At 41.1% G+C, this 21,610-nt stretch overlaps 2 protein-coding genes across 4 annotated transcripts; one reads left to right on the forward strand and one right to left on the reverse strand.

Annotated features, from left to right (window-relative positions):
• The first annotated feature begins 1,931 nt into the window (after positions 1–1,931).
• Positions 1,932–12,716, forward strand: LOC139584677 (retinol dehydrogenase 11). The gene is made up of 7 exons (XM_071416796.1): positions 1,932–2,205; positions 3,891–4,031; positions 4,130–4,321; positions 7,829–7,990; positions 9,706–9,822; positions 10,026–10,230; positions 10,404–12,716. Exons 1-7 carry the CDS (start codon positions 2,130–2,132, stop codon positions 10,498–10,500), a joined length of 990 nt encoding a protein of 329 aa, XP_071272897.1. The 5' UTR covers positions 1,932–2,129; the 3' UTR covers positions 10,501–12,716.
• On the reverse strand, positions 12,257–16,688 carry ankrd34c (ankyrin repeat domain 34C). Of its 3 annotated transcripts, XM_071416793.1 has the most exons (3): positions 16,408–16,688; positions 15,355–15,499; positions 12,257–15,066 (listed from the first exon to the last, which is right to left on the reverse strand). In XM_071416793.1, exon 3 carries the CDS (start codon positions 15,002–15,004, stop codon positions 13,439–13,441), a length of 1,566 nt encoding a protein of 521 aa, XP_071272894.1. In that variant the 5' UTR covers positions 15,005–15,066; positions 15,355–15,499; positions 16,408–16,688; the 3' UTR covers positions 12,257–13,438. The 3 variants fall into 3 exon arrangements, with proteins under 3 accessions (XP_071272894.1, XP_071272893.1, XP_071272895.1); XM_071416792.1 differs by lacking the exon at positions 15,355–15,499; XM_071416794.1 differs by lacking the exon at positions 16,408–16,688 and having other exon boundaries at positions 15,355–16,400.
• Positions 16,689–21,610: the final 4,922 nt, after the last annotated feature.

Below are 21,610 nucleotides of genomic sequence, written 5' to 3' on the forward strand. Positions count from 1 at the left end.
TCACATTCCGTCTCCTCTGTGAAGGGCTCTAATTTTAGCTGTGGAGGGTTACCATACTGGGAGAAAGAATGGGAAGTGCTAAGTCATGTGAGAGTCAAAGCTTGGAGGTGAGCCAGTCCCTCAGTTCAGACCAGGCAGGTCACCTCCCAAGTTCATAAAGTCAGAGGGAATGCATTAAAGGACAAAGACACTCTGAGAGAACATTTTAATCAAATTATGTGTTTGAACATGTTTTACACACATGCCACAAATTAACTTATTTTCCTCCACAATTTTTTTTTTTTGATTTGTCCATTTATATGACATTAGTAATTCTTTGGAACTCAGAACACAAATATATGTGGTTGGTTATCCTCTAGATCCCTTGACAAGATGTTTTCATCTAATTTATTTTCACTCCTACAGTGATCTAAATGAAAGGTCAATCAGAAGAGAGACAGTGCTATGACATATGACTCGAGTGGGAACCTACTCTTTTGACCATTTTAATGGATTTGTTCTTCCAGGCAGTCTGGAATGCAGTTCAACCTATTAGTAACATATCAAATACTACCCAACAAACTGAAAAGACCCTAAGGTACAAATGTTATGTACATATCTTTAGGGCACCTTCCATTCTGGATGTCACACACAGTAGTCTATCGTCTTGTGACAGATTGCCAGTCCACACAAGATTATGTTCTGGTTTCAGAGAACACAATGTCCAGTTTACTCACATCTCTTTAGTGCACCTTACCCTAGTGATCTAAGTCTGGCATAACATACTGTATCTATCATGACACAAGGCGAGACCCAGATGCAGATGGTTGGAGTCTTACAATATTTATTAATCCAATAGGGTAAGGCAAGAGAATGGTCGTGGACATGCAAAAGGGTCAAAACCAGTTCAGAGTACAAAAGGTACCGAGGGGCAGGCAGAATCAATGTCAGGGCAGGTAGGATAGTAGTCCAGAGTCAGACAGGTCAAAACCAGGACGACCAGCAAAAAGAGGATAGCCAAAAAAAAACAAAAAAAAAAGGCATATGGTGAAACCACACTGGTTGACTTGACTAACATACAAGGCGAACTAGCACAAAGAGACAGGAAACACAGGGATAAATACACTGGGGAAAATAAGCGACACCTGGAGGGGGAGGAGACAATCACAGGAACAGGTGAAACAGATCAGGGTGTGACAGTATCACTTAGAAACCAGTGAGAGAGAACAAATCTGGACATTTAGGAACAGTTTCTCCATATCAAAGAGGTATAAGTCCCCCAGTATAAGTCACACAATAGGCATTATATAATTAATTGCATTTATTTTTTTATTGTATTTATTTTACCAGGTAAGTTGACTGAGAACACGTTCTCATTTACAGCAACGACCTGGGGAATAGTTACAGAGGAGAGGGGGGGATGAATCAACCAATTGTAAGCTGGGGATGATTAGGTGGCCGTGATGGTACAGTATGAAGACCAGATTGGGAATTTAGCCAGGACACCGGGGTTAACACCCCGACTCCTACGATAAGTGCCATGGGATCTTTAGTGACCACAGAGAGTCAGGACACCCGTTTAACGTCCCATCCGAAAGATAGCACCCTACACAGGGCAATGTCCCCAATCACTGGCATTGGCATTGCTTAAATGTGGCCCAAGAAAGATGTTATCTTCTCAGTGGTGTTTTGTATACAGTCTATGGTTTGATCAATCACGTTTATGGGTTTGATTGACTTCCTGCACTGGTTATCAGCCTATGAACAATAATTTGACACTGCTTGTTCTATCAGCTTCACCTGCTGGAATAATGTTAATGATTTTGTATATTGTAAGTGGGCGTAGAGTGACCTCTGCTGGAGGAATATTGTAGATGAAACAATTGGCAACCCAGCATATGATTGGTCCAATGGATGTACCAATAGGATTCCCCCGTTCTGTAACACGTTGCTTCTTTGACCTTCCAGTACTTCCTGATTGCACATTACGTCACATTGATAAACAGTTTTATTTCGACAAAATTGATATGTATGAGATTATGATATATTTGAGTTGAATTAACTAGAGGTTCTCCTGGTTCTTTTCGCGGAATAGCAATATTGAATGAGAGGTTACTTCTACAGTCAGTAGCAGTTAAAGAACTGATAACATGCAGAACTACGGTAAAGCAATAAATACTTATTTTCTACAATATCCGACGGGGATCGCTCTTATCACAGTCACAGGTAAAAAAAAATACATTATTGTTTTAATTATCACAGGTCCTTTATGAAATGTAACAACAACGTAGGTAACGTAGCAAAGTCATTCCACCTAATTTTAACATTCTGTCAAAAAGCACATGTTCAACTTAATAAAAAACGATTTTACCTTTTTCAAGAGGTTTATATTTATATAGATATATAGATATATAAAATGACTATAGTAAGAGCCTATTAAATGCCAAATAAAGTAGCAAGGTTGACCATAACAATATTGACGATTTCATCTTTAAATAAGCCATAAATCAGCTTGTGACAGGGGGAATGGAAGCTTGGGAAAATGGCCAAAAATAGTAAAAACAGTTAACCTGCTTTTACACTAAGATTGACTATTAGTTTTCTTTTGGGGATAAAAATATATATAAATTAATAGTTTCACCATTTTAAAACAATGAATATAACATACTTTGAAAATGCAATATTGGTCCACAATTTATACTGTCAAATCTACCATTCCAGTGTTTTAATTGCTATATTGTATTTACTTCGCCACCATGGCCTATTTATTGCCTTTACCTCCCGTATCTCACCTCATTTGCTCACATTGTATATAGACTTATTTTCTACTGTATTATTGACTGTATGTTTGTTTTACTCCATGTGTAACTCTGTGTTGTTATATGTGTCGAACTGCTTTGCTTTATCTTGGCCAGGTCGCAGTTGTAAATGAGAACTCTCAACTTGCCTACCTGGTTAAATTAAAAGAATTATAAAAAATACTTAAAAATGTAAAGGGATGCAAAAGGCACTCTTTTCATGGAACTGTAAGGACTGACGCTGGAGAAGAGAAGCAGGTACAGGGAGTCAACATTTAATTGGAACGGACATGAAAACAGGACAGGAACAGCGTCAGACAATTAATGCAGACGTAAGACAATTAATGCAGAACTGGGGAACGGAGCTGGGGAACAGACACATATAGGGGAGGTAATAAACAGGTGATCAAATCAAATTTACTTATATAGCCCTTCTTAGATCAGCTGATATCTCAAAGTGCTGTACAGAAACCCAGATTGAGTCCAGGTGACTCCAATGAATCGCTGATGCGCATGACGAGGGAACGCAGGTTTGCGTAATCATGGTGGCAGTAGTGCATAATGCAGGGCAGTCTGGCACCCTCTTGCCCTATTCTGATGTCATCACATCAGATTCCATCGAAATATGAATGTCAGATTCTGTCTGGCCCTATTCTAATGTCATCAAATCAGATTTCTGTCTCACCTTATTCTGATGTCATCCCATCAGATTCCATCTGGCCCTGTTGTGATGACATCAAATCAGAATCTGTCTGGCCTTGTTGTGATGTCATCACATCAGAGGTTTTAACATAGAGGTCCTATGAAACTGAGTTTAAAATTCTACCCCTAGAAATGATGTCTAGCGTTATTGTGTTGTGATGTCATCACATCATATTCCCTCTGGCCCTGTGATGTCAACGTTTCGTCTGACTAGATACTGGATGTATTTTGTTCACCTGGTGTGCTAAGAGGGCGGATGTTGCATCTTTAGAATGGGACTTCTGAAACCTAACATCAAGATCGCTAATTGTGTCAGATTGAGCTTTTAAAGCTTAATTTGATATGAAAAATGAATTTAAAATCTTGGATAAATGTTTTATATGCTATTGTGTTACCACAATATTGTGACAGGAGTGGGGCTCTTTGCTCTGCGTCAATGGCTGGCTGGAGGGGTGTGTACGAGCACAGCCCGGCTGGACGGGAAGTCTGTCCTTATCACCGGAGCCAACACTGGGATTGGGAAAGAGACTGCAGTTGACATGGCTAGCAGGGGTGAGCAACAAGTATTCAACTTCTTCTCTGTTCATTGTAGTTGGGCAGTTGATTTTTATGAGCTCACAGTGTAATGTCTGTTCTGTGTTTGGCCACAGGAGCGAGGGTTATTCTGGCCTGCAGGGACATGACAAGAGCCAATCAAGCTGCAGAGGGCATCAGGAAGAGGAGTGGCAATGGGAATGTGATTGTCAAAAAGTTGGACTTGGCATCCCTACAGTCGGTGCGACAGCTAGCCAAAGAGATCCTGGAAAGTGAAGAGAGACTGGACATCCTTATTAATAATGCAGGTAGAGGGACACTTTTCAGCTAGCACATAACGTTATGAGCACCATATGTTTATTATAGCTTGGTGAGAGCGTGGTTGTCCTATAGTTATTTTGCATACAACCTTCCCACAACTTTCTGGGAATGGTGCAGAATAGTTGCTTAAACCTCTACAGGATCGGTGGGTCCCCTGCGGGACGGTCGAGCTAACGATTATTTCTGTTGGAAGGATTTAATCATTTGCAATTATGTCTACTTATGATAAGGTAAAAGGTTTATGTTTCTCTCAGCATATGATATGGTAAATATATCCAATGCAAAAAACATCTACATTTAAATGGTATTAATATTCATTTGGATATATTTCCATTAATTCCCATATATTCCCGTTAATTCCCATATATTCCTGTTAATTCCCACGGAAAGTTTCCACCTCTGAATATTCCCCAAAATGTGCAACCCTAGTCCCCAGCAAAGCACCATCACACCTCCTCCTCCATGCTTCACGGTGGGAACCACACATGCGGATATGATCCGTTCACCTACTCTGTATCTCACAAAGTCACCCCGGTTGGATCCAAAAATCTCAAATTTGTACTCATCAGACCAAAGGACAGATTTCCACCGGTCTAATGTCCATTGCTTGTGTTTCTTGGCCCAAGCAAGCATCTTATCTTATTGGTGTCTTTTAGTAGTGGTTTCTTGCAGCAATTCAACCATGAGGCCTGATTTACGCAGTCTCCTCTGAACAGTTGATGTTGAGATGTGTGCGATACTTGAACTCTGTGAAGCATTTATTTGAGCTGCAATCTGAGGTGCAGTTAACTCTAATGAACTTATCCTCTGCAGAGGTAACTCTTGGTCTTCCTTTCCTATGGCGGTCCTCATGAGAGCCAGTTTCTTCATAGCGCTCGATGGATATGCGACTGCACTTGAAGAAACTTTCCCAAAGTTCTTGACATTTTCCAGATTGACTGACCTTCATGTCTTCAAGTAATGATGGACTGTCATTTCTCTTTGCTTATTTGAGTTGTTCTTGTCATAATATGGACTTGGTCTTTTAACAAATAGGGCTATCTTCTGTATACGCCCCCTACCTTGTCACAACACAACTGATTGGCTCAAACGCATTTAGAAGGAAAAATAATTCACAAATGTACTTTTAACAATGCACACCTGTTAATTGAAATGCATTCCAGGCGACTACCTAATGAAGCTGGTTGAGAGAATGCCAAGAGTGTGCAAAGCTGTCATCAAGGCAAAGGGTGGCTACTTTGAAGAAACTCAAATCTCAAATATATTATGATTTGTTTAACACTCTTCTGGTTACTACATGATTCCAAATATTTTATTTAATAGTTTTGATGTCTTCACTATTATTCTACAATGTAGAAAATAGTAAAAATAAAGAAAAACGCTTGAATGATTACGTGTGTCCAAACTTTTGCATGGTACTGTATATGCAACAAATTTTCAACCAACAGGTTTCTGTGCCAAATCGCCACACAACAATAAACAAAACATACCGACATGGTTTGCGTTTTCAACACCACAGTAAATAGACTGTCAATCCCGACAGAAAACACATCCCTCCCTACCTTGTAGGCTTACCCAGTATAAAATGCGCTTGTTGCAGATTAAAGTCTGCATAAATACATAGCACACATAAAAATACCTTCTGAGGTTAAATTCCCATGTGCCGAATAAAAAATGTAAGTTAAATGGGTTTCCATTGCATTTTCAACTATGGACATACATGGTTTTGTCACAAAAAATGTTGCATAGGTACAGGTATAGCGAATGTGCCCGCTATGGTATTGGCACGTGAGCTCTAGCAAACAGATACAGTGCAGGTATAGCTTACTACATGATGAGATTATTATGGACAGTAGTGTGCGATTATTATTTGTCAAATGGCAAGCATCGATCATCATGTCACCAGAATAAGACCCTCGATATTTATTGGAAGGAGCATCGACCTCATCACTGTGTACTTTTACACCACCCTGTGAAGTTCATCATAATTAATTTAATCTGTAGCCTAATAAACTGCATGCTTTCCCAGAATGTGGAGAAATGTTTTATCAAACATGTAGACTACTTTACTCCTATATAAAGGTTGGATGGAAACCTGGTTAATGTCAAGGATGCTAGAATTATATTTTGGATGATGCCCATGCCTACAGGAGAATTTTTGAAGTAGCCTAATCCGATTAAAACATTGTGCCACATATAAAAAGTAATACATTAAACGCGTTAGCTTCTAGGTGCGTGAGGAATAGCCACTCGGATTGGAGAGGAGGCAGAGCATGTGTTAAGCTTTCCTGAATAACTGGGCCTGCCGGTAGCGTATGTGTTCACATTATTATAGGATGACTTGGGAGCATGATGATTAAAAACAGACAGCGTGTTCAGTATCAAAAGTAGAAATACAGCCAGACTGGCCTGCTACTGTGGCTTTCTGTGTCTTTCTATTAACTGTTGAGAGTAGATCCACAACTGATCCAAATCAAATGAAACATTCAAATCACAGGGCTTTTGCGCCGTTATTTTATTTACAAAGGACATTTTCACTGCAGCCTAGAGTAGTCTAGAATGTTGTACTCACTTGAAAATAATAATGCAATTATTCGGCTAGGCTAGTCTAGGTAGGATAATTGTATTGTCCATTAACAAGATCATGAGAGGAGATTTTTTAAATCTGTGTGTGTCATGTCTTCACTGTTCAGTCATGCGCAATGATGCAACTGTCCTCTTCACTGCCTATCAGCTATTCCTATTTGTTTTGGTTGATTCATATAAAACGTTGATGCAGCTTTGAATGTTTTTATATGTGGTATGATTGCTAGTTAGCCTATTGCAGATCTGGACAAACAATCCCCTTACCACTGTTGTCACTATGAATGGTGGATCGAGGGCAGGATAGAAGGTTAGACTGGTAGACTATACTGACCTGTGGTATAGTAAAGTTAGCACACAGAAAAGCGTAGAGCATACGGGAAATACCAAAACATCTTGAAATCTGGCTAGGATGGAAGAAATTATATAGTACAACCTGCAACTAGCAGATGTAAACCAGGGGAAAAATCGCACTGCACTCCCCTGTGCCCAATAAAAAAACACACAACCCTCCCAAAGCAACAAATACAAGTTTAACAACCCTTCCCTATTTTGGACCCCCCCCCCCCCCCCCAGTAAATTACAATCTGTCCCTTAACAAGCGTAGTAAAGTTGCACTATTCAGCTGTGCTCATTGGCAATAGGGTAATAGGTGACTGACATTCTGCACGTGGCTTATTTATAGTAAAGGAGGAGGAGTGACATGATGCTGTGCTGTTGATGAGAAGATTGTAAACATTAGATACAAATTCCCTCTGTGCCCATAGAAGAGGAAGCAATGTGAATTATATTGTGCTTACTAAATTAAGTTAAGTGCGCTATCCATTCAGACCAGCCTTACTGATTGAACCTATGTTATCAACTACATTTCAGGGAGTAGACTAACTTTTCTTCTCTATGTCTGTTGATAGGTATCATGAGCTGTCCAAAATGGCAGACTGAAGATGGCTTTGAGATGCAGTTTGGTACCAACCACTTAGGCCACTTTTTATTGACAAATTGCCTTTTGGATCTCCTTAAGAAATCAGTCCCAAGCCGTATTGTCAACGTCTCCAGTTTAGCTCATGAAGAAGGTATAACTTTGTCTTTGTCATTTACCATATAAAACAATGATTCAGTGTTTATAGGATTTATGATTGATTGCCCAAACAAAATCCATGATTTAGCCTGTAATTGTTGTGTCACATTTTGTTGTGTTACAGCCTGAATTCAAAATGGATTAAATAGATTTCTCTCACACATTTACACACAATACCCCATAATGACAAATTGAAAACATGTTTTAAGTTTAGCAAATGTATTGAAAAGGAAATACAGAAATATGTCATTTACAAAAGTATTCACACACCTGAGTCAATACCTTGTAGAAGCACCTTTGGCAGCGATTACAGCTGTGAGTCTTTCTGGGTACGTCTGTAAGACCTTTTCACTCCAGGATTGTGAAACATTTGCCCATTATTCTTTTCAAAATTCTTCAAGCTCTGTCAAATTGTTTGTTGATCATTTCTAGACAATCATTTTCAGGTCTTACCATAGATTTTCAAGCAGATTTAAGTAAAAACTGTAACTTGGCCACTCAGAAACATTCACTGTCTTCTTGGTAAGCAACTCCAGTGTAGATTTGGCCTTGTGTGTTAGGTTATTGTCCTGCTGTAAGGTGAATTCATCTCCCAGTGTCTAGTGGAAAGCAGAACTGAATCAGGTTTTCCTCTAGCATTTTGCCTGTGCTTAGTTCCATTCCGTTACATTTTTATCCTGGAAACCTCCCCAGTCCTTGATGATGTCCATAACATGATGCAGCCACCACTATGCTTGAAAATATAGAGAGTGGTACTCAGTAATGGGTTGTATTGGATTTGCCCCAAACATAACACTTTGTATTCAGGACTAAAAGTTAATTACTTTAGTGCCTTGTTGCAAACAGTATGCATGTTTTGGAATATTTTTATTCTGTAAAGGTTTTCTTCTTTTCACTCTGTCAATTAGGTTAGTGTTGTGGAGTAACTACAATGTTGTTGATCCATCCTCAGTTTTCTCCTTTCTCCTGTAACTGTTTTAAAGTCACCATTGGCCTCATGGTCACATCCCTGAGCGGTTTCCTTCCTCTCCAGCAACTGTGTTATGAAGGATACCTGCATCTTTGTAGTGACTGGGTGTATTGATACACCATCCAAAGTGTAATTAACTTCACCATGCTCGAACGGATATTCAATGTCTACTTTTTTCATTTTTACCCATCTAACAATAGGTGCCCGTCTTTGGGAAGCATCGGAAAACCTCCTTGGTCTTTGTGGTATAATCTGTTTTTGAAATTCACTGCTCAACTGAGGGACCTTACAGATAATTGTATGTGTGGGTTATAGAGATGAGGTAGTCATTCAAAAATCATGTTTAAAACTATTATTGCACACAGTCCATGCAACTTATTATGTGACATGTTCAGCAATTTTTTACTCCTGAACTTATTTAGGCTTGCGATAACAAAGGGGTTGAATACTTATTGACTCATTTCAGCTTTTGATTTTTAATTAATTTTTAATAATAAAAAAAAAACATATTTCCATTTTGACATTATGGGGTATTGTGTGTAAACCAGTGACAACAAATCTAAATTTAAACCATTTTAAATTCAGGCTGTAACACAACAACATTTGGAAAAAGTCAAGTGGTATGAATACTTTCTGAAGGCACTGTAGCTTTCATTGCTTAGTGTTAGACATGTTTTGACATTATATCTATATGTGACTTACTATGTTCCACTTTTAATAATAATACTTTTTTTCAACAGGCAAGATCTATTTTGATGACATAAACTTAGATAAAGATTACAGTCCATGGAAAAGCTACCGGCAAAGTAAGCTAGCTAATGTGCTCTTTACTAGGGAGCTGGCAACACGACTACAAGGTAATTCAACTCCGCTGCACAACATCTTTTCATTTTACAGCATGCATTTGGACGTATGTTAGTAACACTGTTTGGCATAACAAAGGCACGAAGTACATGGTGTGTTGCATCTCTCTTCAATAGAGTCTCTGCAGACTCACTGCATTGAATTAGGCTGATAGAAGACATTACCTGTGTTTGTGTGTGTTTCTCTGTGACTGTAGGAACTGGAGTAACTACATATAGCCTCCATCCTGGAGTCATCTGGACTGAGCTTGGTCGGCACATCTGGCCCACCATGCCCCTGTGGAAAAGAGCCATCTACAAGACTCTTGGTTTTTGGCTCAAGTCCCCTAGAGAGGGAGCCCAGACCACCATCCACTGTGCTGTAGAAGAAAGCCTGGCAGATGTCAGTGGACTCTACTACAGGTCAGATACCATTAGAGCTTGTTTTTGTCCAACCTTAACTTCTTTTCACGGTGGGTGTTACATTGCATGCTTACAGAATATGGATCTAGGTAAGATTAATACTAGGACATATTCGTTGTGTGTCATTAACTTTGTGTGTGTGTTTGGAATCTTGTTTTCTGTCCTGGCTACAGTGACTGCGCCCCAAAAACTGTGGCCCTTCAGGGCCAGGATGATGCAGCTGCCAAGAAGCTGTGGGACCTGAGTGCCTCCATGGTTGGTCTGGCATGATGGACCTGGTTACCACTAGGACTGGCCTAGCCTTTAGAATGTTGACATACAGTTGAAGTCAGAAGTTTACATACACTTAGGTTGGAGTCATTAAAACTCGTTCTTCAACCACTCCACAAATGTCTTGTTAACAAACTATAGTTTGGCAAGTCGGTTAGGACATCTACTTTGTGCATGACACAAATAATTTTTCCAACAATTGTTTACAGACAGATTATTTCACTTATAATGCACTGTATCACAATTCCAGTGGGTCAGAAGTTTACATGCACTAAGTTGACTGTGCCTTTAAACAGCTTGGAAAATTCCAGAAAAGTATGTCATGGCTTTAGAAGCTTCTGACAGGCTAATTGACATAATTTGAGTCAATTGGAGGTGTACCTGTGGATGTATTTCAAGGCCTACCTTCAAACTCAGTGCCTCTTTGCTTGACATCATGGGAAAATCAAAAGAAATCAGCCAAGACCTCAGAAAATAAATTGTAGACCTCTACAAGTCTGGTTCATCCTTGGGAGCAATTTCCAAACTCCTGAAGGTACCACGTTCATCTGTACAAACAATAGTACGCAAATATAAACACCATGGGACCACGCAGCCATCATACCGCTCAGGAAGGAGACGTGTTCTGTCTCCTAGAGATGAATGTACTTTGGTGCAAAAAGTGCAAATCAATCCCAGAACAACATCAAAGGACCTTGTGAAGATGCTGGAGGAAAGAGGCACAAAAGTATCTATACCCACAGTAACAACGAGTCCTATATATCGACATAACCTGAAGGGCAGCTCAGCAAGGAAGAAGCCACTGCTCCAAAACCGCCATAAAAAAAGCCAGACTACGGTTTGCAACTGCACATGGGGACAAAGATCGTACTTTTTGGAGAAATGTCCTCTGGTCTGATGAAACAAAAATAGAACTGTTTGGCCATAATGACCAGCGTTATGTTTGGAAGAAAAAGGAGGAGGCTTGCAAGCCGAAGAACACTATCTCAACCGTGAAGCACGGGGGTGGCATCATCATGTTGTGGGGGTGCTTTGCTGCAGGAGGGACTGGTGCACTTCACAAAATAGATGGCATCATGAGGGAGAAAAATTTGGTGGATATATTGAAGCAACATCTCAAGACATCAGTCAGGAAGTTAAAGCTTGGTCGCAAATGGGTCTTCCAAATGGACAATGACCTCAAGCATACTTCCAAAGTTGTGGCAAAATGGCTTAAGGACAACAAAGTCAAGGTATTGCAGTGGCCATCACAAAGCCCTGACCTCAATCCTATAGAAAATGTGTGTGCAGAACTGAAAAAGCGTGTGCGAGCAAGGAAGCCTACAAACCTGACTCAGTTACTCCAGCTCTGTCAGGAGGAATGTGCCAAAATTCACCCAACTTATTGTGGGAAGCTTGTGGAAGGCTACCCGAAACGTTTGACCCAAGTTAAACAATTTAAAGGCAATGCTACCAAATACTAATTGAGTGTATGTAAACTTCTGACCCACTGGGAATGTGATGAAAGAAATAAAAGCTGAAAGAAATAATTCTCTCTACTATTATTCTGACATTTCACATTCTTAAAATACAGTGGTGATCCTAACTGACCTAAGACAGGGGATTTCTACTAGCATCAAATGTCAGGAATTGTGAAAAACTGAGTTTAAATGTATTTGGCTAAGGTGTATGTAAACCGACTTCAACTGTATTACCATCTGATGATGAACTGTGAAATGCATCCAAACCTCATTGCATTCAGTAAGAAACTGTTGAATAACATTTGCTTTAGAGACATTTATTTAGAATACACAGCAAACTACATACAAAAATACTATGCATCGAAATATGTTAACGTGAGCCTTTTAAACAGAATGAATGTCTCATAGTTAAGTTACATGGAAGCTGTATGAACATTTACTTCAATTGCCATAAGTGTAAATTCTATTCTAGGGGAACAAGGTTCACTAAGTCTGTATTTACGTACGTTTGTAGTATACACATATTATGTTGTCTTGTCCTGGAACTGATGTATGAAAATACATGTGCTATATCTACAAAACATTTAGAGAAACAACATACATTTTTCTCTTGGGTAATTTAAAACCTACGATAATAAAGTGCTGATTTACGTAATCTCTTAAATTGTACTTAACTAAGGCATATAAGTCATACATGGTTTGTTTATACTCTGAGCCTTTCATATTGGGCATTAAACCAACGGCACTAAAACAAAACATCTTGTGGTTGCATTATGAACGATAAATTACTTTTTGATCCACCCTCTTTTCCGATAATTTGTCTGGAAGGCACTGTGTACAAGTTTGCTACAAAACAATCAACCTCAATTTAATACTAAAGCTACAACATACCCCCCATCTGCATGTTGCACTAATAACAACATTCTATACAACCAGATGACTTGTTGGCTATACATGTACCTCCTACATGTACCTCCTACATGTACCTCCTATGTTTTCTTAGGATTGCACATCTAAGGGATTTGATGTGCCGACCAAGATTATTTTTCATATACTTAAAGTCAAATAATTGTTATGATTTTCAAATACTTTTTTATCTCTCAGCCAACCCTGTTCCTGTAGGGCTACCGTCCTTTTTGCTCTAACTCTAATTTAGCGCACCTGATTCTAATAATTAGCTGGTTGATACACAGAATCAGTTTAGCGAAACCCTACAGGAGGGTAGCTCTTCAGGAACACGGTTAGAGGAGCCATGCTTTAGATGTTGCTAGTGTCTAACCTGTAACGTTTAATAGGTGGTGCTAATATTCTAAGAGCATCCATAACATTTACAACTTTATACTGGTAAGCAAGTTATATCCATGTTCCACTGGTTTTCTAAGAGGAAAAGTTGAAATTCCATTTAACAAAATTTCCTTTAGAAATGTTAGCCTTATTTTATGTTGTGAACATTGCTACATCTACAAACAATGAGTCCACTACAGCTCCTCAAAAGCAGAGAGCTGCTTCATTTGCTCCACTTGCATAGAGTGCCTCCTTACAAGTTTTTTTTTTGACTTGAGCTGGCCTCTCTTTGGTGAGTTTGGTGCTACTGGAGCTATTGATATGAAACCTGAGGCAAGAGGGGACGAGGGCTTGCTGCTGGCTCCAATGTCTGGGATAGGAGGGTTGGGGTTGACGTTCAGTGGGGGTAGATGGCCAGGCCGGGTATGGGAAATGTAGTCCAGCAGCAGAGTCCCCGAGCCTCGCCTCTCCAAGAGGCCTGGTGCGCGGCGACGTGCTGTGCTAGGAGATGACGTGCTGGCATTGCTGTCTAGGGACTCCCTGGAGCTGGTCAGCATGGCTAACGGAGATGTGTTGAGTTTCCTTCTCTCTAGAGGAACCTTAGGAGAGTCGAGCATGCCAGAGTCTGAGTACAGCTGGGAGTCTGAGTCATAGTGGTCAGTGCCCAGCCGTCTCCTGTAGACCGGGTCTCTCAAGCTGGCTGGCACACTGTTGCTGCTACTGTCCTGGTCTGCAGGGACGGTGCTACGCCGGGCCAGGGGCTGGTGCTGACACAGAGACCTCTCATAGGCCGATTTGGAAGTTAGAGGGACAGACAATGAGGATGACATTTGTGGGAACAACACATCCTTGCCATCCACACTGTTTTGTCGAGACATGGTCGATCTCTTGGACAGAGTAAGTCCATTGACTCCTGTGACAACCTCATCAGAGGTGGCTCTCTTACTCTCCTCGTGAGCCGCAGCTGCAGCCAGGACAGAGGGAGCGATCAGCCCCCACGGCTCTGACTGCAGACGCTTCAGCTGGGGTAAACGAGCACGCTTGGGGTTGGCTGGTCGCCGTGTGGGAGAGGTTGGCCCATTGGGAAGCTTTGCTGCTGTGCTGGATGATGTTTTCAACTTTGTCTGGAAACTGAAGATAGTGTTGTGCTGCTCTGCTGAGTTAGGTGAGGGGGAGGTGTTCAGCTCAATGTCAGAGGGAGTGGTGCAGAATGCAGGGGAGCACCTATCCTCTAGCTCTGGGGAAGGGGGGACATTAAGGTACTGCTTGGTGGTTTTGGTGCCAGAGGGTGACTTGTCTGTGGTGATAATGATTACTTCTTTGCCCTTGGCTTTACATGCATCTAGGAGAACCTTTAGGGTCTCCTTATCATCTGCGTTGACTGCATAGACCAAAGCAGAAGCCCCGCTCCTGTCTTCGAGACTTGGGTCAGCCCCGTTGGTCAACAGGTGGGACACCACCTCATGCCCCGCCCTCTGGCTGCAGGCGTGCATCAGGGCTGTCCGGCCTGCTTTGTCCTGGATGTTGGGGTCAGCCTTATTATCCAGCAGGTACTTGACCAGCTTTGCCTTGCTGACACTCTGCGGGTCGCTGTGTTTGGACATGCAGGCCACCATGAGCGGTGTCTCTCCTCGCTCGTTGCTCTCATTAATATAGGCACCCCCCTCAAGCAGGAGCCTGGTGAGCCGCAGGCGTCGGAGCCATACCGCCTTCAGGAGAGAGTTCCCGTCTGTCCGCAGCTCTAGTATGTCTGCCATCATCGCCAAGACAACCACAGATAGTGCCCTCCCTCAGTGGTGAAAGGCAGTCACAACCTGCAACCCTTCAAACAAAGTATTGATTTATTGCATTATATTTTGTTCAATCTATAGGTCTGCTTAATGATTCATCTAGTATTATCACACACGGAGTCATCACAATGGATAATTTCCAAGCCTCTCAAGACTACCACCAGGAGGCAGTCTGTGTTCAGCAAAAATCACTTTTGAAGACATGGACAGGTATGGCAGTTGTGGACGAAACTTTAAACCTATTTAGGTAGCGTTATTGTCAAAACATGAAACTGATTGTAGCAATGAAAAAAATATAATTTCATGAATCGGATCCTAACCTTTATATATAGCCTGATGAAGACGGCTTGGCTGTCGGGAACGTTGGTTATACAATTATTGCATCTGAGCTCCTAGAGTGTGCGGCTTTCCTTTTCTTTTTCTAGGGGCCTAATCTTGTCACGTCTTCTGTAAACTTCCATCTCCCTGTGTAAAACATAAGTTAGATGGAAGAATGTGCGTTATAGGCTATATGTAGGCTAAACGTTCTGTATTTAAATCAAGCCATTTATCTTGAATGTATTGCTTGCTAGATGGAGATGGACAACATTAGCCTAGTATTTTAACTTTTTTTGTTCTTGCTCTGTAATTGACCAATTAATCCCAGATCCAAGACTATAAATGAATTAGTTCTAGCTTTAGATAATAAAATACCAAAAATATAGAACATGACATATGGAGATAATCATATGGTTGTAGAAGAAAACAGCCTCACCATGAACGTTAACATCCTATGCATAGCATAAAAGAGTATGCCTACAGCAAAAACATCTACTTTGCTATTTTTTTCTTACAAGGCTCGATGACAAGTAAGATGCGTCTTAGTGTAGGCTACCTCATGTGCATGATCGAATGAATAGGTATTACCATCATCCTCGCGCGATCGCTTAGAATAGTCTATAGCGCGTCGCTGTCCATGGTCCTCATTTTGGATAACTTGTTAGAGACGCGCGTCTGGTAGAAAACGTTTTAACTACACAATTCATAATCTGTTGCACAATGTAGCCTACATTTTTTTATACACTTGTAATCTACTATGATCCCTGTGTCATTAAAATAAAGTATTATCAACAGAAGTAGCCTAAAAAGGACTTAAATTTAAGGTGTTGGCTATATGCTCCTCACGTTTCATATTAGCTAAACTATCTTAAATGATCGAATCATAGTAGGCTTCTCAAAAAGTGTGTGGTCTATACAATGTTAGTATGAAATTACATGAATGGTATATTAATGTTGATTATGTATGTTTTTAGCAAGAAACAATCTGCATTCATCCACATGGTTTTATACAAAATATCAAGAAGGTTTAACTGTCATTCAACCATGTATCTTACCTGATCCAGGCTTGTCATAATCAAAGGTGCCCCCAATGTTTTGTCATTACCTACCCTGAAACATAATGAAAATAAAAGTTTTCAAATGGTTCTTCGTTATAGTCCCTGAATTTATTCGGAGGTTCTCAAATACTGTCCTAGTTTAGGTTAAGAGCTCTTGCACCATAGCGCATTATGCTGGTCGCTTTTGTTATGGAAACGCAATAGATCAGTCCAATAGGCGGCATTCCTTTCACTGCGCAAGAATCACAACCTCAAGCTACTGGATGTATAAATAACTTTGTTTTGCCTGGTGAATGAAACGTGCATTTTCTTGACGTCAGAGTCGACAAAAATAAAGATTGCTTCTGGTGAGAACCTGTCACATTTTTCATGTCTACAGCACACAAACAAACCAGTTCTACCTTCCAATAAAATGGAACGGTTCACAGTTTCATAACATGTTTATAATGACATTTTTTAATGGCTTAGCCTATATCCCACTCCCACAAGATGGGGAGAATCAAGATTCAGTATATATAAAGGTCATCAAAGTATAAGTTAATATTTTTGTACACTGGAAGTATATAGCCTACAGTTTCAAATGATCATTCACATTAACATGACAGATGTTGCTCCAGAGAGGTGGCTGTCACCTGTCTCTGTCCTACTTTTCTTTATATTCTCAGGTGCCCAGAAAACGTTTTTGTACACTTACAACTACAGTGCATTTTAAACACTGTTTCAAGAACATGTCTTAGCTATACCTCTCCAAATGGACAGAAGCAGAAATCGTGTGCTGATGTTGGGTTCAGTACACACAAAAATGAGGGTTCCACAAGGGTTCTTTGGGAAGGGTGTTGGTTCTGTGTGGAACCATACTGATCCAAAGGTCCCTTTGATCACTTCAATGGTTCTTTGCAGTTCAATAAAGGGTTCTTTCCTCTTTTAGTGATAATTAAAATGTAGGGGCAGTGGCTCATTCAAATATTTGCGGGTGTGGTTTGTTCACAGCTCTTTTTGTGCAACCATGCAGTGAGAGTGTCATTCCAGTTTATCTGTTATGTTATTATATGTTATGACTATGGCCAGTGATGGTGTCTTGTGTAAGTCTCACGAATGGCCTTGTGTCAATTGTGAACTGTTGACTGAGTCTGTAGTTCTCAATTCTCTCCTCAGGGACCCCCAGCCATTCTAGACGTAGCAAACCTGATTCAACTTGTTAATAAACACAATCATAAAACCTATGGAATTTTAACAAAAGAATATGGCTATTAAACCAGAATTAAAAACCCTGTATGGTTCTTCAAAGAACCTTTTGAGATAAAGGTTCTTTATAGATCCATTTACCATAAAGGGTTCTATATAGCCCCAAAAAGTTTGCAATCATAGCGTAACCCTTTTTTGGTGCTATATACACTACATAACCAAAAGTATGTGGACACCTGCTCGTCAAACATCTCCTTCAAAAATCATGGGCATTCATATGGAGTTGGTCCCCCCTTTGCTGCTATAACAGCCTCCACTTTTCCACGAGATGTTGGAATTTTGCTGTGGGGACTCGCTTCCATTCAGCCACGAGCATTCGTGAGGTCGGGCACTGATGTTGGGCAATTAGGCCCACAGTCATCGTTCCAATTCATCCCAAAGGTATTCAATGGGGTTGAGGTAAGGGCTCTGTGCAGGCCAGTCAAGTTCTTCCACATCGATCTCGACAAACCATTTCTGTATGGACTTCGCTTTGTGCATGGGGGCATTGTCATGCTGAAACAAAAAATATAGCACCACCTAAAAGGGTTCCTCTATGGTTACAAGCCAAATAACCCTTATTTGGCACTATATAGAACCATTTGTTTTTAGTGTGTAGCCTAATCATATGAGGGTGCCCGTATGCCCAAGACATCAAAATTGTCAATTGGTTGCAATATTTAGCCCTCCTGAACTCGAGAACAAATGTATTCTATTGCAAAATCTTGAAAACAGGACATGTTTACAGCACAATTAAAGAGGGCAAAACTTGTTCCAGCCATCACAGCCATACCACCTAATAGGGACATTTCTATTTGTAGGTTGCTATGAGACAGCAGAGAGCGATGGAGTTCTCAGCTTTGCAAGGAACAGGTAATCAGAACAATAACATTGCACCAAGAAACAGGAGGGCTCTTCAGTCATTTAACCAAATGTATTTGTTGATGATGTTTTCCATTTGCACAAAGAATCCCAAAGCCCATTGATCATTAGCCCGTATGACCCGAGCAGCTCTCCTCAAAGGAGATGGACTAATCACTTTAATACCCACCCAAACACTACTCTGCTGTTGCAGGACTTCAACAGTCAAGGACGCCAGTGACACCCCCCCCCCCCCCAACTAGTGATTATTTGGCAGACTCCTGGGAAATGTTGTTATTTACCAGGAAGGCACAAGGGAGAGGTGGTTTATGGAACAGCAGGGAGTCCCCTACTTCCTTCCATGTTTTGTGTTCATCCCCCAGGAACTAACAGAAAGTCATTATGACTGTCTGGCTTTTCTGTATAGGAACATTCCACATGGTTTTTGGTACATACACCACTTAAACAGAGAGAGGTAATCCAAGGGAAGGGCATTGTCTCGATGTCTCTGAGAAGTAAACATTTGGTAAAATATAATGGATTGCAACCCTGTGTTGTCAAGCAACAAGAAATGAGCTTTGTTGGTGGGTGTAAACAGGGATGCTGTAAGAAATGCATTGTCTTATTCCATATTTCTATTTAAAATTCTGATAAGGTGTTATCTCAGTTTATTTGAGCAAGTGGCCTGGGATATGATATTGTGCAACATACTGTATTTCAATTATAAATTGTTGTTATATTTACAATTATTGGATGGATTGCAGTTACACTGAATGCTTCAGTTTGATTAAGAATAGGCATATGACATGTCATGATGTTGGGAATAATGTAGATGCTGAAATCACAGGAGGCTGCTGAGGGGAGAATGGATGGAAACCATGTGTTTGATGTACGTATTTGATTCCATTCAACTGATTCCGCTCTAGTCATTACCACAAGTCCGTTCTACCGAATTAAGGTGCCACTAACCTCCTGTGGCTGAAATAAGACAGTCTGTATCATTGTGAGGCTAGTCCAGGGGTAGACAACCCTGGTCCGGGAGTGCCGAAGACCAGGTGTGTTGAATTTAAGCAATCACTGAACTGATCAATTAGCTAATTTGGTCAGGTGTGGTGCCTAGTTTGAACAAATCATGTAGTACCTGCAGCACTCCAGGAAGGGGGTTGCCAACCCCTGGGCTAGTCTATCCACACTGGTGCCACTCCAGGAAGGGGGTTGCCAACCCCTGGGCTAGTCTATCCACACTGGTGCCACTCCAGGAAGGGGGTTGCCAACCCCTGGGCTAGTCTATCCACACTGGTGCCACTCCAGGAAGGGGGTTGCCAACCCCTGGGCTAGTCTATCCACACTGGTGCCACTCCAGGAAGGGGGTTGCCAACCCCTGGGCTAGTCTATCCACACTGGTGCCACTCCAGGAAGGGGGTTGCCAACCCCTGGGCTAGTCTATCCACACTGGTGCCACTCCAGGAAGGGGGTTGCCAACCCCTGGGCTAGTCTATCCACACTGGTGCCACTCCAGGAAGGGGGTTGCCAACCCCTGGGCTAGTCTATCCACACTGGTGCCACTCCAGGAAGGGGGTTGCCAACCCCTGGGCTAGTCTATCCACACTGGTGCCACTCCAGGAAGGGGGTTGCCAACCCCTGGGCTAGTCTATCCACACTGGTGCCACTCCAGGAAGGGAGATTATGGAGTGGGGATCAGAACACAGGGCAAAGCCATATTCCCCAAGCTTACCGGTCGATGCACATTCATTAACATGGGAACTACAATGACATAAGCAGTCTCCATATGATCTTTGCCCCAACGCTGCTGTCGTCAGCAGAATATTAAAGGGGAAATAAATAATAAAAGCAGAGAGAATAAGCGCTGTCCCCCATGGAGGCAGTTTCCATTTTCAGATATCTTACACCGCACCTGCTGCACTGGCTCCTTCTAAATATAACCTTTTTTCTCTCGTCTCTGACACTGTGTGATGCTTCACGGTGGGCTAAAATAATAGAGGGTCTATTAATGGATGATATCTATGAAAAGTTCAAGCTGGATATAAATGGAACAGCATTTTTCAAAATGAAGACATTTGAGAGTTTATTTTGTTTTAATTAGACAAGACACAACATGCAGTATGAAATCCCAAGACATATGGAGGGTCCCTCAAGATGCAGTCTTATGGAGTGGAATCTCATCTAATGCTAGGAGACAGTGAGGCTTATCCCAAAGTCAAAATGTACAGGTTAGATCTCTCTACTACTTTCGCTTGGCCCTTTTCATAATAAACCAAGATCACATGAGTGAAACTGAGTGAGACCGTTGAAATTGTAATTCTGCTCAGATGCCATCTTATGACATAGAGACAGATCTTTCTATTAAAGTAAATGTGCTGATCTGCCTCTAAACAGAGGGGGTGTAACGACTTTCCTCTTCTTCTGACGAGGAGTAAGAGATATCGGACCAATGTGCAGCGTGGTAAGTGTCCATTTTAATATATAAAACTGAACACTACAAAAATACAAAATAACAACGTGAATGCACAAACGAAAATCGAAACAGTTCCGTATGGTACAGACACAGGAAACAACCACCCACAAAACACAAAGGAAAACAGGCTACCTAAATATGGCTCCCAATCAGAGACAACGACTGACACCTGCCTCTGATTGAGAACCATACTAGGCCAAACACATAGAAATAGAACAACAGAACAAAACATAGAAAAACAACATAGAATGCCCACCCCAACTCACGCCCTGACCAAACTAAAATAAAGACATTAAAAAGGAACTAAGGTCAGAACGTGACAGGGGGGCTTGATACAGGAGATTGGTGGCTCCTTAATTGGGGAGAATGGGCTCATGGTAATGACTGGAGCGGAATCAGTGTAATTGTGTCAAATATATCAACCACATGGTTTCCAGGTGTTTGATGCCATTCCATTGTCACGCCCTGACCTTAGAGATCCTTTTTATGTCTCTATTTGGTTTGGTCAGGGTGTGATTTGCGGTGGGTATTCTATGTTCTTTAGTTCTATTATTTGTATTTCTATGTTTTGGCCGGGTAGGGTTCTCAATCAGGGACAGCTGTCTATCGTTGTCTCTGATTGAGAACCATACTTAGTTA

The sequence above is a fragment of the Salvelinus alpinus genome, chromosome 9 (genome assembly GCF_045679555.1).
Source record: "Salvelinus alpinus chromosome 9, SLU_Salpinus.1, whole genome shotgun sequence".
Lineage (NCBI taxonomy): Eukaryota > Metazoa > Chordata > Actinopteri > Salmoniformes > Salmonidae > Salvelinus > Salvelinus alpinus.